Source organism: Eumetopias jubatus, unplaced genomic scaffold, assembly GCF_037043125.1.
Source record: "Eumetopias jubatus isolate StellerSeaLion01/CBP00866 unplaced genomic scaffold, mEumJub1_p1.0 scaffold_14, whole genome shotgun sequence".
NCBI lineage: Eukaryota > Metazoa > Chordata > Mammalia > Carnivora > Otariidae > Eumetopias > Eumetopias jubatus.
The window spans coordinates 71,795,724-71,806,497 of record NW_028274820.1 but is presented as its reverse complement, the minus strand read 5'-3'; the positions used below and the strand labels follow the sequence as shown (position 1 = coordinate 71,806,497).

The following is a 10,774-nucleotide window of genomic DNA, read 5'->3' as shown; positions in this document are numbered from 1 at the left end:
ACTGAGCCACCCAGGCACCCCCGTGTAAAACTTTTAATAACTTTTTTAATTAAAAAAATTTTTTTTAAAGATTTATTTATTTGACACACACAGAGAGAGGGCACAAGCAGGGGGAATGGCAGGCAGAGGGAGAGAAGCAGACTCCCTGCTGAGCAAGGAACCTGATGCGGGACTCGATCCCAGGACCCCAGGATCATGACCCGAGCTGAAGGCAGCTGCTTGCCTGAGCCACCCATACGCCCCAATATCAAATAACTTCATATATTTTTTCTCATATTAATCTCTCTTTTGTCAGTTTATTTTGCAGAACCAGCTGAAGAACCTTAGAGGGCAGAGGTGAATCTTTTGCCCTTGTAAGATATTTGCATTCTTGCAAAGTTTAGAAATCTCCAGTGATGGCAAGCCCGATCATGAGTCTGCTTTGAGAGGTCTTTCTTTTCCATCTCGAATCTTAAAGACCATTTTACTTTTCCTTTCCCCTTTGAGCCTTCTGTCTACAATATCCCCTGCCTGATCTGTGGGATCTAGGCTCTAAATAACCACACGGTTTCCACATTGGCTCCTGCTGTTGGTCTTTGTTGTGGAATGGCATGCCTGTAAAGCCTGTCTTGTAAGGGTAGCCTCTCTTTTGCTCCCTTGTTTCTTTTTTTAAAAAGATTTTATTTATTTGACACAGAGAGACATAGCGAGAGAACACAAGCAGGGAGAGCGGGAGAGGGAGAAGCAGGCTTCCCGAGGAGCAGGGAGCCCGATGTGGGGCTCGATCCCAGGATCCTGGGATCGTGACCTGAGCTGAAGGCAGACGCTTAACTACTGAGCCACCCAGGCGCCCCAGTCCCTCGTTTTTTTTCAACCAGAAAACATCCTCGCAGATTCCTGAACTAAAGCTGCTATGGACGTTTCTGCAGCTGAATCTCTAGGTTCAGCTATGAATAACAAAACCCCCAAAATAACAGTGGAAAGGTAGATATTTATTCCATTCACATAAACATCTAGGTCAGCGTTTGAGGGCTGGTGTTATCCATATTCCTTTGACACTGATGCCCCGTCATGCCTGGTTTGACCTCCCTGTCCCATATGCAGGTATCTTCGGCAACAGGAGCAGGAAGGGGTGAAAGGAAAGCCAGAGAATGCTGTGTCTAGTATCTTAAGAAAGACTCTTAGAAGCTCTCACACTTGACTCTTCTGTTTACATCTCATTTACCACAATGTAAACACACAAGTATCCTGAGCTGCAAGAGAAGCTAGGAAGTGTAGTCTTCATTCCAGGCTGCCGTATACCCAACTAATTTAAGAGAGGGAGAATTAATACTGGGGACAACTGGACTACCAGATTAATTGCACTGGTGAGGACAGATACCTCTGTGGAGCCCTCCTCAGCACTCCACTTTCCCTTGCTTTTGATTGCTCCAGGCTTCCAGGAGTATTGCCTTCCACTATGCCTTTGTCAGCAATAGTGGCTATGTCCTCCGGCTTGACTTCCCCTCTATACTTTTCAAGGTGAACAGCTGGATTTGTCACAGTTTAACTTACCTCCTAGTAAGTTAAATTTCCCTAATAAAGGCCTAGTATTTGTAGAATCTGATGCCCCCTTTTCTTTCCTTTTTTTTTTATCTTTCTCTTCTTTCTGGCCTAGACATGTACTTACCTGACATTCTCTTCTAGATTTTGTCTAATGGGGTCTTCTGTTTTGAGAGATAAATCACTAGGTCTGCTCGGCCAAAAGCAACCATTGTTCAAAAAAAAAAAAAACCTTGGCCACTCTCACCTTTCTGAGTTAGATAATCAGCATGCATTTTGTGATTAGGCCAACAGCCAATCTGGGCTTGGATTCCATTTATCACTGTCCTGATTGGCTGTTATGTTTCATCTTTCTGGTTGCCTTCATTTAGTCTAAAATTTCAAAATTTCTCAGCCTGTTCCCTCTGGGCATAGACAGCACTTGTATTCCTATTTACAATTTCAGTGACATCTGGGAACCCATTCAATGATCCCTTGAATAGTGTACTTCCGTCTGACTGATCCTCCCCTTTTGAATTGTCCAACCTTTCAGGGTACACTTGGCATCAGTGTCCCAATCTTTAAGGAGGAATTCCCAACAGTTCTTGGCAAGTAGTCTCTATTCTCTGTGTAGCTCTAAGAGAGTACTTTGCCAGTAGTGGTTTATATTCTTGCTCCCTCTGAGAGTCAGCACAGTCGGCTGTGATTTTGCTTCTATTCTTGTTTGATTTTTTGGGGGACCAAGTTATTATTTCTGAGCTAAAAAAAAAAAAATAAAAAAAAAACCCAAACCTCCAAAACATCTACTCATTTTAAAAATAACCTTTTATATGAATTAAACCTAAGTACATCATCTTTTCCCTTTTATCTGTCCTTCGATTTCATTTTTCCTTTTATATCCATCTGATCTGTTCTCTAAGATCTCAACTTTATCTCCAGAAACTTTCTCCAAAAAAAATTTCTCCTTCACAAGCTTAATTATTCTTAATTTTGTTCTCATTCTTTCATTGCTCCTGTTCTAAAACTGAAGCACATTCTAGAAACACTCTACACATTCCCTGATTTCCTGAACAAATCTGATTCTTAGACACACAAGGTTCTAGGCACAGGACTAACTGCCTTCTTTAGATCTTCCGGTTTAAAACAATTTAACTCAATTGTGTCTTTAACTTAGGCATTTTCCATTATAATAAGGGCTTCTATTTCTTTGCCCTTTTTTTTTTTAAGATTTATTTATTTTGGGGGGGGGAGCGGGCAGAGGGAGAGTCCAAGCAGACGCCCCAGACTCCCCACTGAGCACAGAGTCCGAAGTGGGGTTCTATCTCAGGACCCTGAGATCATGACCTGAGTCAAAACCAAGAGTCACTCAACCAATTGAGCTACCCAGGAGCCCCTTTTCTCTTTTTTTTAAAGATTTTATTTATTGATTTGAGATGGAGAGAGAGCACAGAGGGAGAGTGAGAGGGAGCACCAGACTCACTGCTGGGCAGAGAGCCCAATGCGGGGCAAGATCCCAGTATCCTGGGATCATGACCTGAGCTGAAGGTAGCTGCCCAACCGACTGAGCCACCCAGGTGTCCCATGGGATCTGATTTAAACAAACCAACTGTAAAGGCATTTTAGACTTACAGAAAAGTTGCTGTAGTACAAAGAATTGCTATATAACCTTCACCTAGATTCCCCAAATGTTAACAACCTATCACATTCACTTTAGCACTTTTCTGTCTACATATTCACATTTGTTTTTTGAGAGTAAGTTGCAACCAAAAATGCTCCTTTACCTGTAAGTTTCACTGTGTATTATCTAAAGACATGGACGTTCTCCTACATAATCACAGTACAATTATCAAAATCTGGAAATTAACACCAATTAACATTAGCTTAACCTTATTAAAAGTGTGCCATTTGTCCCACTAGATCTTTTATAGCAAAAGAAAATTTTTTCTTGGTCCAGAATCCAATCCAGGATTACATGTAGTATTATCTCTGAAGTTTTCTTTAATCTAGAAGAGTATTTCAGTCTTTGTTTTTCATGATCTTGACTTTTGAAGAATAAAGGCCAATTATTTGGTAGACTGTCCCTCAATTTGGGTTTGATTAATGTTTGTTATATTCATGTTACGCATTTTTGGGAGGAATCCTTAAGCATATTTTGTCATGCTCAGTGCATCTAATTGGGAAGTATACAGTATTTGACCTGTAACTGATAGTACTGTAAAAGGACATTCTGAGACAGTGAGGGAAAATTGAAAACATAGGATATTAAGAAGGTATTGTTAATTTTGTTAGATGTCATAATGGTTTTGTGTTTATATTTTTTAAAAATGGTATTGATCTGCTAATGATATATACATTGTAGAAGACAAGAGGCTTGATGCCCATTTTAGGGAGTTTGGAGTTACTCTAGGCAGAAAGCAGTAATGATAATATAGTCAGATCTGGACTTTTCTAAAATTGTTTCTGATTTATGCATTCTCCAGGTCTTTGACCATTTTTCCTTTCTTTTGTGGCTCCTTTTTTGGTCACTACATTTAAAGTTTACCCAGTGTAGTCAAATTTTGTGACTTGGGGGGAGGAAATTGAAATTACTGGTGAAACTAACTTTATAATAATATAATAATTATAAATAATTTGAACACTTCATTTCTTTGTGATTTACATGTCCTCCTTATTAAAAAAAATTTTTTTTTAGTAATCTCTTCACCTAACGTGGGGCTCAAACTCATAACCCCGAGATCAAGAGTCACATGCTCTCCCAGTTGAGCCAGCCAGGTGCCCCACATGTCTTCCTTATTACAGATAATCGAGTCTAATGAAATGAGATCATTTATAATGATTACATAGTAAAACTTAAGAGCCAAAAATACAAAAAGTCCTCATTTTATTTTTTGCAAAGTACTTTTTAAAAATTTTATTTCACCAAGGACTAATCCTTTGCTGCTGTTCAAATTTAAACTATTTTTCTGAGTTTGTTTCATAAGAGAAAAACATGAAAAGTTGCTTCTGTGGCATTTTCTTCTAGTTTTTCAAGCCCTCTTGTAGTAGCAACTGGTTCAAAATACTGCTTTGTTTCAAAGCATGCAGTTTAGATGTATCTTCACTGATGATGGTAATATTTCCATTTTGTTCCTGAGCTGTCAGGTCACTTTCACTGTCAGACAGTGTACACAGTAGAGTGTCATTTTCATAGGTTGGAAAATAATACCTGAAAAGAACCACAGATATATTGAACAACCAAACTATAAATTATCCAGTAAAGTTTCTAGGCAGTTGAACATACACTTTACTGTAATTCTGCTAGGTTTCCTTGCCAATAATTTCAACAGCATTTTGCAAAGGTGGTATGGGAGACAACTTCTGAATTACTTTTACTTTGACCTTTACTGGCTGATATCAGTCTTACCAGTATCCTTGCTAGCTGCCCATTCAGCCTGTGCTTGATAGTCCCACAAAAACTCACTATCTCAAAAGGCAGCTTACTCCAGTACTGGACAGCTCTAGTTGGTAGATATGGTGCCATGGATGAAGCTAAAAATGACATCCCCTTCATTTCTACTCAAAGGTCCCAGTTCTTCCCTACAGATTACCAAAACTAAAATATGGCTACTTTTTCATACATGAATCCTTTAAATCTGATGAAAACATTGTTTCCCTTGAATGTGTGTGTGTTCTTCCCAACTTAATCACTCCTGGTTCTTTCATTCTAGGTGATCAAAAATTAAAACATCTATAGAATTTTAAGTCTATTATTCAGGTTCCTTTTCTGGACACACTTAGGAGTTAGTTCTGGAGTATCTCTAAAGATTTCACTTTATTTAAGAATTACAGGAACAGGGTCTCAGGCAATCCAGGACCGACTTTGCCTCTCACAAATCTGGGATTTTCTTTCTTTCTTTTTTTAAAAGGTTTTATTTATTTATTTTAGAGAGAAAGAGAGAGGGAGACAGAGAGAGCAAGTGAGTGTGAGCAGGCGGAGGAGCAGAGGGAGAATCTCAAGTAGATTTCGTGCTGAGTGTGGAACCTGATGTGGGGCTCGATCTCATGACCCTATATGATCATGACCTGAGCCGAAACCAAGAGTTGGGACACTTAACCGACTGAACCACCCAGGTGCCCTGAAATCTGGGATTTTCTAGAGGAAAATCTAGAGCTTTGGGGCTAGTGTTGGGGAAGAGTTGGGGGGGGCAGTGAGGAGGCTTATTTAACATTTCCTAAGAAGAGAGGAACCTCTAGGCAGCTAGAACTCTATAACCTCTCAGAGGTTCTCTCAGCTGAGGTTGTCCAGAGTACTATGAGGACCAGCCCAGATGGCTGAACTGGCAAAGGAGTCTGATACCACCTCCATAGTATGGATCAGTGGACCAACTGCTTAACATTTTTAAAGTGCTGAGATGAAAAATATATACCAAAAACCCTAATAGTTGTGTACTCTTTGACAGAGTAATTTTATTTCTAGGAGTTTATCTAAAAGAAAAATTGGGTAAGTGTGCAACAATGCAGGCATATGGATGGATACTCATTGTATTACTATTTAAAAGAGCAAAATGCAAGAAACAACCTCAATATCTAGCAAATTAGGGTATATCTATTGAATGGGATATTTGACAACCATTAAAAATGATGCAATCGGTATGTATTAGATATAGAAACATGCTTACAATATTCTGTTAACAAAACATAATGGCAAAATCTATACTTCTATATCTACATCTTTATCTTCATACCACAAAATCTGGTTGCACTTATAAAAGGGGGATTCCTTTAAAAATAAGGCTTTTGAAGAATTTTACTTTTTTCTATACACGTTTCTCTTTTATTTAGGTTTGGAGAAATGAATAAAAACAAGTAAGGGATATGGAGCTAAGAAGTATATGTTTGGTTGAGTAGTACTCACTCTGGTTGATCCCATGTCTTTCTTTCAGGAAGCAGTGATGTATGTTTAGCTTCTTCCATATGAGTCCTTAACTCTGCTTTGGATTTGAATTTCACGTGGCAGCCATAACATCTACATTGGTGAATTTGCCTCCGAATGAAATTGACCAGTTTCACTTGTTGGTAGAAATTTAATCCTGAAAATGACAGTTTATACAATCATTAGACAACTGGTCAGACCCATTTTTGTACTGTTATAATTTTTTAAAAGAGCCATGTCTCCTTTTTTTCTTAATTTTTTTTTTAAAGATTTTATTTATTTATTTGGCAGAGAGAGACAGTGAGAGCAGGAACACAAGCAGGGGGAGTGGGAGAGGGAGAAGCAGGCTTCCCGCTGAGCAGGGAGCCCGATGTGGGACTCAATCCCAGGACCCTGGGATCATGACCTGAGCTGAAGGCAGACGCTTAACGACTGAGCCACCCAGGCGCCCCATGTCTCCTTTTTTAAAAAAAGATTTTATTTATTTTCTTTGAAAGAGGGAGAGAGAGTGAGTACGAGCAGGGGGAGGGGCACACGGACAAGCAGAGTCTGCACTGAGCATGAAGCCCGAGGTGGGGCTCGATGCCAGGACCCTGAGATCATGACCTGAGCCGAAGTCAAATGCTTAACTGATGTCAACTGAAGTCAAATGCTGAACCACCCAAGTGCCCAAGCCACTTCTCTTTATTAACCAGCCTGAAGAGGCAGTACAATTATAAAGAATAATAGATACCAAACAATAACAGCCAATACTTATATAGGGCTTATGTGCTAGGCACTGTTCTAATCAGTTTCCATGCATTAATATGTTCAATTCTTGCAAAACTCTACCACATAGGTAGTATTATCATATCCACATTATCTATTAGGAAACTGTCCAAGGTTGCATAGCTAGTGGTAGAGCCAATATTTGACATATATACATGTCTGTAAGAATAGCAAAGTAAAGCAACACATTCCAGAGTCTAGGAAAGTAGTAAGCTGAGGTGTGGGAAGTGAGCTTTCTGTCTTTGATCCATTAGCAAGTCAGTAATTTACATCTTCATGCCCCTAATCTTTCCATCATACTGATACTGAGAATGATGCAATTGGGTCCATCTGTGATAAATAATCTAGCTACACTGCCAAGCAGTACAGTAGGTATTTTATATACATTATCTACTCCCTTCACATTCTGTTGACCCGAGGCCTTATGTCACACAGCCATTAAGTGCTGGAGCTGGAATATGAACTCTAGTCTGACTTCAAAATCCATGGTCTTTCCATTAGCTCCCTCCACTTTATTTATAATAGATACTAACCATTAACTTGTATTTTATTTGAAGCATTCATATATGTAGGAAAGAAGAAAGACCATATGAAATAAAAAACCATATTTGAATATTACAGTTCAAAATGGTTGTGAATCATTGCTTCAGGCAATCCCGTGAGACCATCTGTGGAGAGACACATTTTGGCTGTGCATTCTCTCATCACGACTACTGAACACAGGCATCACTTACAGGATGGTGTATAAAAACGCAGCATCATGGAAAACAACTTCTGAATCAAACTCACCAAGTTCTGACTTTATTTTAAGGAGATCAAACTCGTGAGCATCCTAAAAAAGGAATGAATATCTGTGAGCATATAAATTGTTTAATCTTTTAGGCTGAAGTTATAAACAGACGGCTTATTCATAGGAGTTTGAACACTGTTGAAACTCAGTCTCAGTTCATCATGTTCTGCTTTTGAAGTATTCGAAATATAACTGCTTCCCCCCACCACATCCAACTACTTTTTAAAGCACAGTCCAAACAAGTCATGCCAATCAGTTAAAACATTTTAATTATTCACAGTTTGTATCTACAGTTTTCACAATTTACTATGTATGCATTCTGCAGTCTGACAAAAGTGTCCTCAGTCTCTAGTAAGATGTGGCCCTACTTACTATATTGTGTGCCTGGACTAGAATTATGGATATAGGTCCTTTGCTACACAAGCAGATAGGTAATTTTACAAATCTGCTTTTCATTTTACGCTGTTAAATACGCTGTTTAATGCAAATTTCTCTTCACTGACATCTTCCCATAAATTACATTTCTTTTGATTTTTACAATGCAGAATAGTTTCACTCGTGCAATCGTCCATCTGGGTAAATGTTTGAACTTAAAAAAGCTTACAGAGAATGAAGACCACCTAACTCCCTATGAAGGCATTCAGTGTAACATCAGAGGCACGATAATTAGGAATTCCATGTACTTTATGACTGAAAGTGACTGAGCAGAGGCTGAGGACACAGGTCAAGGATGTTGCAAAGGAAATTCCTACACAGGGTAGGGGTATTAAGACTCCTTTCAATTCAAAGATATTAAGATATTATGAATTAAAGTTAAACACTGGAAACTATACACATATACTATTAGCAACCTGTTCCAGAGAAAACGACTCTCTGCTTTCATAGGGGTAAATGCTCATGGCCTTCTAGTTTCCTTTTTTTAAAAAATTATTTATTTTTTATTTAATTTTTTTTTTTAAGATTTTATTTATTTATTTGACAGTGAGAGACACAGCGAGAAAGGGAACACAAGCAGGCGGAGTAGGAGAGAGGCAGGCTTCCCGCCAAGCAGGGAGCTCAATGTGGGGCTCGATACCAGGACCCTGGGATCATGACCTGAGCCGAAGGCAGACGTGTAATGACTGAGCCACCCAGGCGCCCCTAGTTTCTTCTCTTTAATGGAACTAAGAACAGTGTTTCTGAATGTGAGTGGGGAGAAGGTGGGTGAAACAGGTTAGTCTGCGTCACTGTTGGCAGAGATGGCTGGGGGAGGGTAGGGAGAGCACATCGGAATCATCCCATAATATTTTTTTTATTATAATCACCCCTCTACCCCAAGCTGCGATACTGTCATGACTCATTAGATGTTCTCCTCCTCACCCCCACTGTCCAGCCGATGATCAGAGATGTTGGGAGTGTGTCATCTCTCTGATATACCGGGGTGAAAAAAAGGTTTAGAACTACTAGCTTCAAGCTTCATTATAACATAAAAATGGCATCCAGAAGGGAATACATGAACTGGAAATACCCTCAAATTTCTTCCCTCCAAATCCAAACGGTAGGAGCTGCACAAGCACACCCCATACCCTCTCTGCCTCTACAACCCCCATGTCCCCCTGCCCCATTTCCCTCAAGGGCTTGGTGAAGGGAACTTTCCCCTTTCCGCTTTCCTTATTCACTAGCACAGGAAGCAGTGAAAAAAGACTCAGAACCTGTCCATGTCTTGAGTACTGTTAATCATGGTTACAGGCCCCACATTCTAAACTAGAATTATCTCATAAATATCTCAGAGGTAGGATGGCATCAGTGGTCTCTGAAATCCCACCCTAACAGTTTGCACAGATCCTTTGCCTTGTACTAAATTGCCCTGAGTTCTGGTTCTCCTTGATGGATCTGCCTGTCTCTTCTTTTTTTGCCTAATGCACGTTCTTTTCAATAAAAGATTTATTTATTTATTTATTTGAGAGAGAGAGAGAGAGGGTGCGAGTGAGCACAGGAGGTGGGGCAGAGGGAGAGAATCTTTCAAGCAGACTCCATGCTGAGTGTGGAGCCCAACGTGGGGCTCGATCTCACAACCCTGAGTTCATGACATGAGCTGAAACCAAGAGTTGGATGCTTAACCAACTGAGCCACCCAAGTGCCCTGCTTACAGCACTTTTAGGAATAGGATAATGACAAATTAAATTTATAAGCTTATAAGATTGCAATCATGATCAGCTTCCCCCTGTCAGAACAAAACAAAATTCAGAAGAATTAAAATATCTCACCTCCATGTGGACACATAATTTCTCAATTGTTTCTGCTTGTTTTTCACAAAACAGACAGACAGCAGAGTCAGGGCGTTCTTCCCAATCAGACCAGTCACTGTGTTAAAAAGCAAACAGCAAATAAAGAGATTCTCCTCATTAAGAGGGTGTACTACGCAGTCACTTGGTATTACTTCCTCCTCCCTGGGAAACCCTGCCAATCTCTTTCAACTCTGACATCTTTGTAAAGATTGTCACATCATATTATGACTTTTTGATACAGCTTTTGAAATTCAAAGCAGCACCATGAAATTAATATAAATAGCGAACAGGTGTTGCTCTATTTTCTTCTATTTGCTTCCCTTCTGAGCAGCTATTTTACTACAGAATCAGTATAATGTCTTTCTGACACAACTAGGTTTCCTTTGCAAAGGAGGCATATCAGTAGATGCTTTCTCATTAGCCACAACCACTAAGTACACATGCTGTGAGGTGCGATGTTGGGAGTGTGTCTCTGCATGACAAATTGGTGTGTTTTAAAAAGGCAAACCATGTATCTTTCATTGAGAAACACTGATC

At 39.6% G+C, this 10,774-nt stretch overlaps 1 protein-coding gene across 6 annotated transcripts in view; it reads right to left on the bottom strand.

Moving 5' to 3' along the window:
* Positions 1 to 4,364: 4,364 nt before the first annotated feature.
* ZNF277 (zinc finger protein 277) overlaps positions 4,365 to 10,774 on the bottom strand; it is a 105,822-nt gene continuing 99,412 nt past the window's right edge. For 5 of the 6 annotated variants that reach the window (XM_028104827.2, XM_028104823.2, XM_028104824.2 and 2 more), the window contains 4 exons: positions 10,217 to 10,313; positions 7,970 to 8,012; positions 6,395 to 6,569; positions 4,365 to 4,705 (listed from right to left, as the gene is read on the bottom strand). In XM_028104827.2, coding sequence (XP_027960628.1) covers positions 4,519 to 4,705; positions 6,395 to 6,569; positions 7,970 to 8,012; positions 10,217 to 10,313 — 502 coding nt within the window. In that variant the 3' untranslated portion in view covers positions 4,365 to 4,518. The remainder of the gene's footprint in view (positions 4,706 to 6,394; positions 6,570 to 7,969; positions 8,013 to 10,216; positions 10,314 to 10,774) is intronic. The other variant, XM_088018532.1, reaches the window with a different exon arrangement.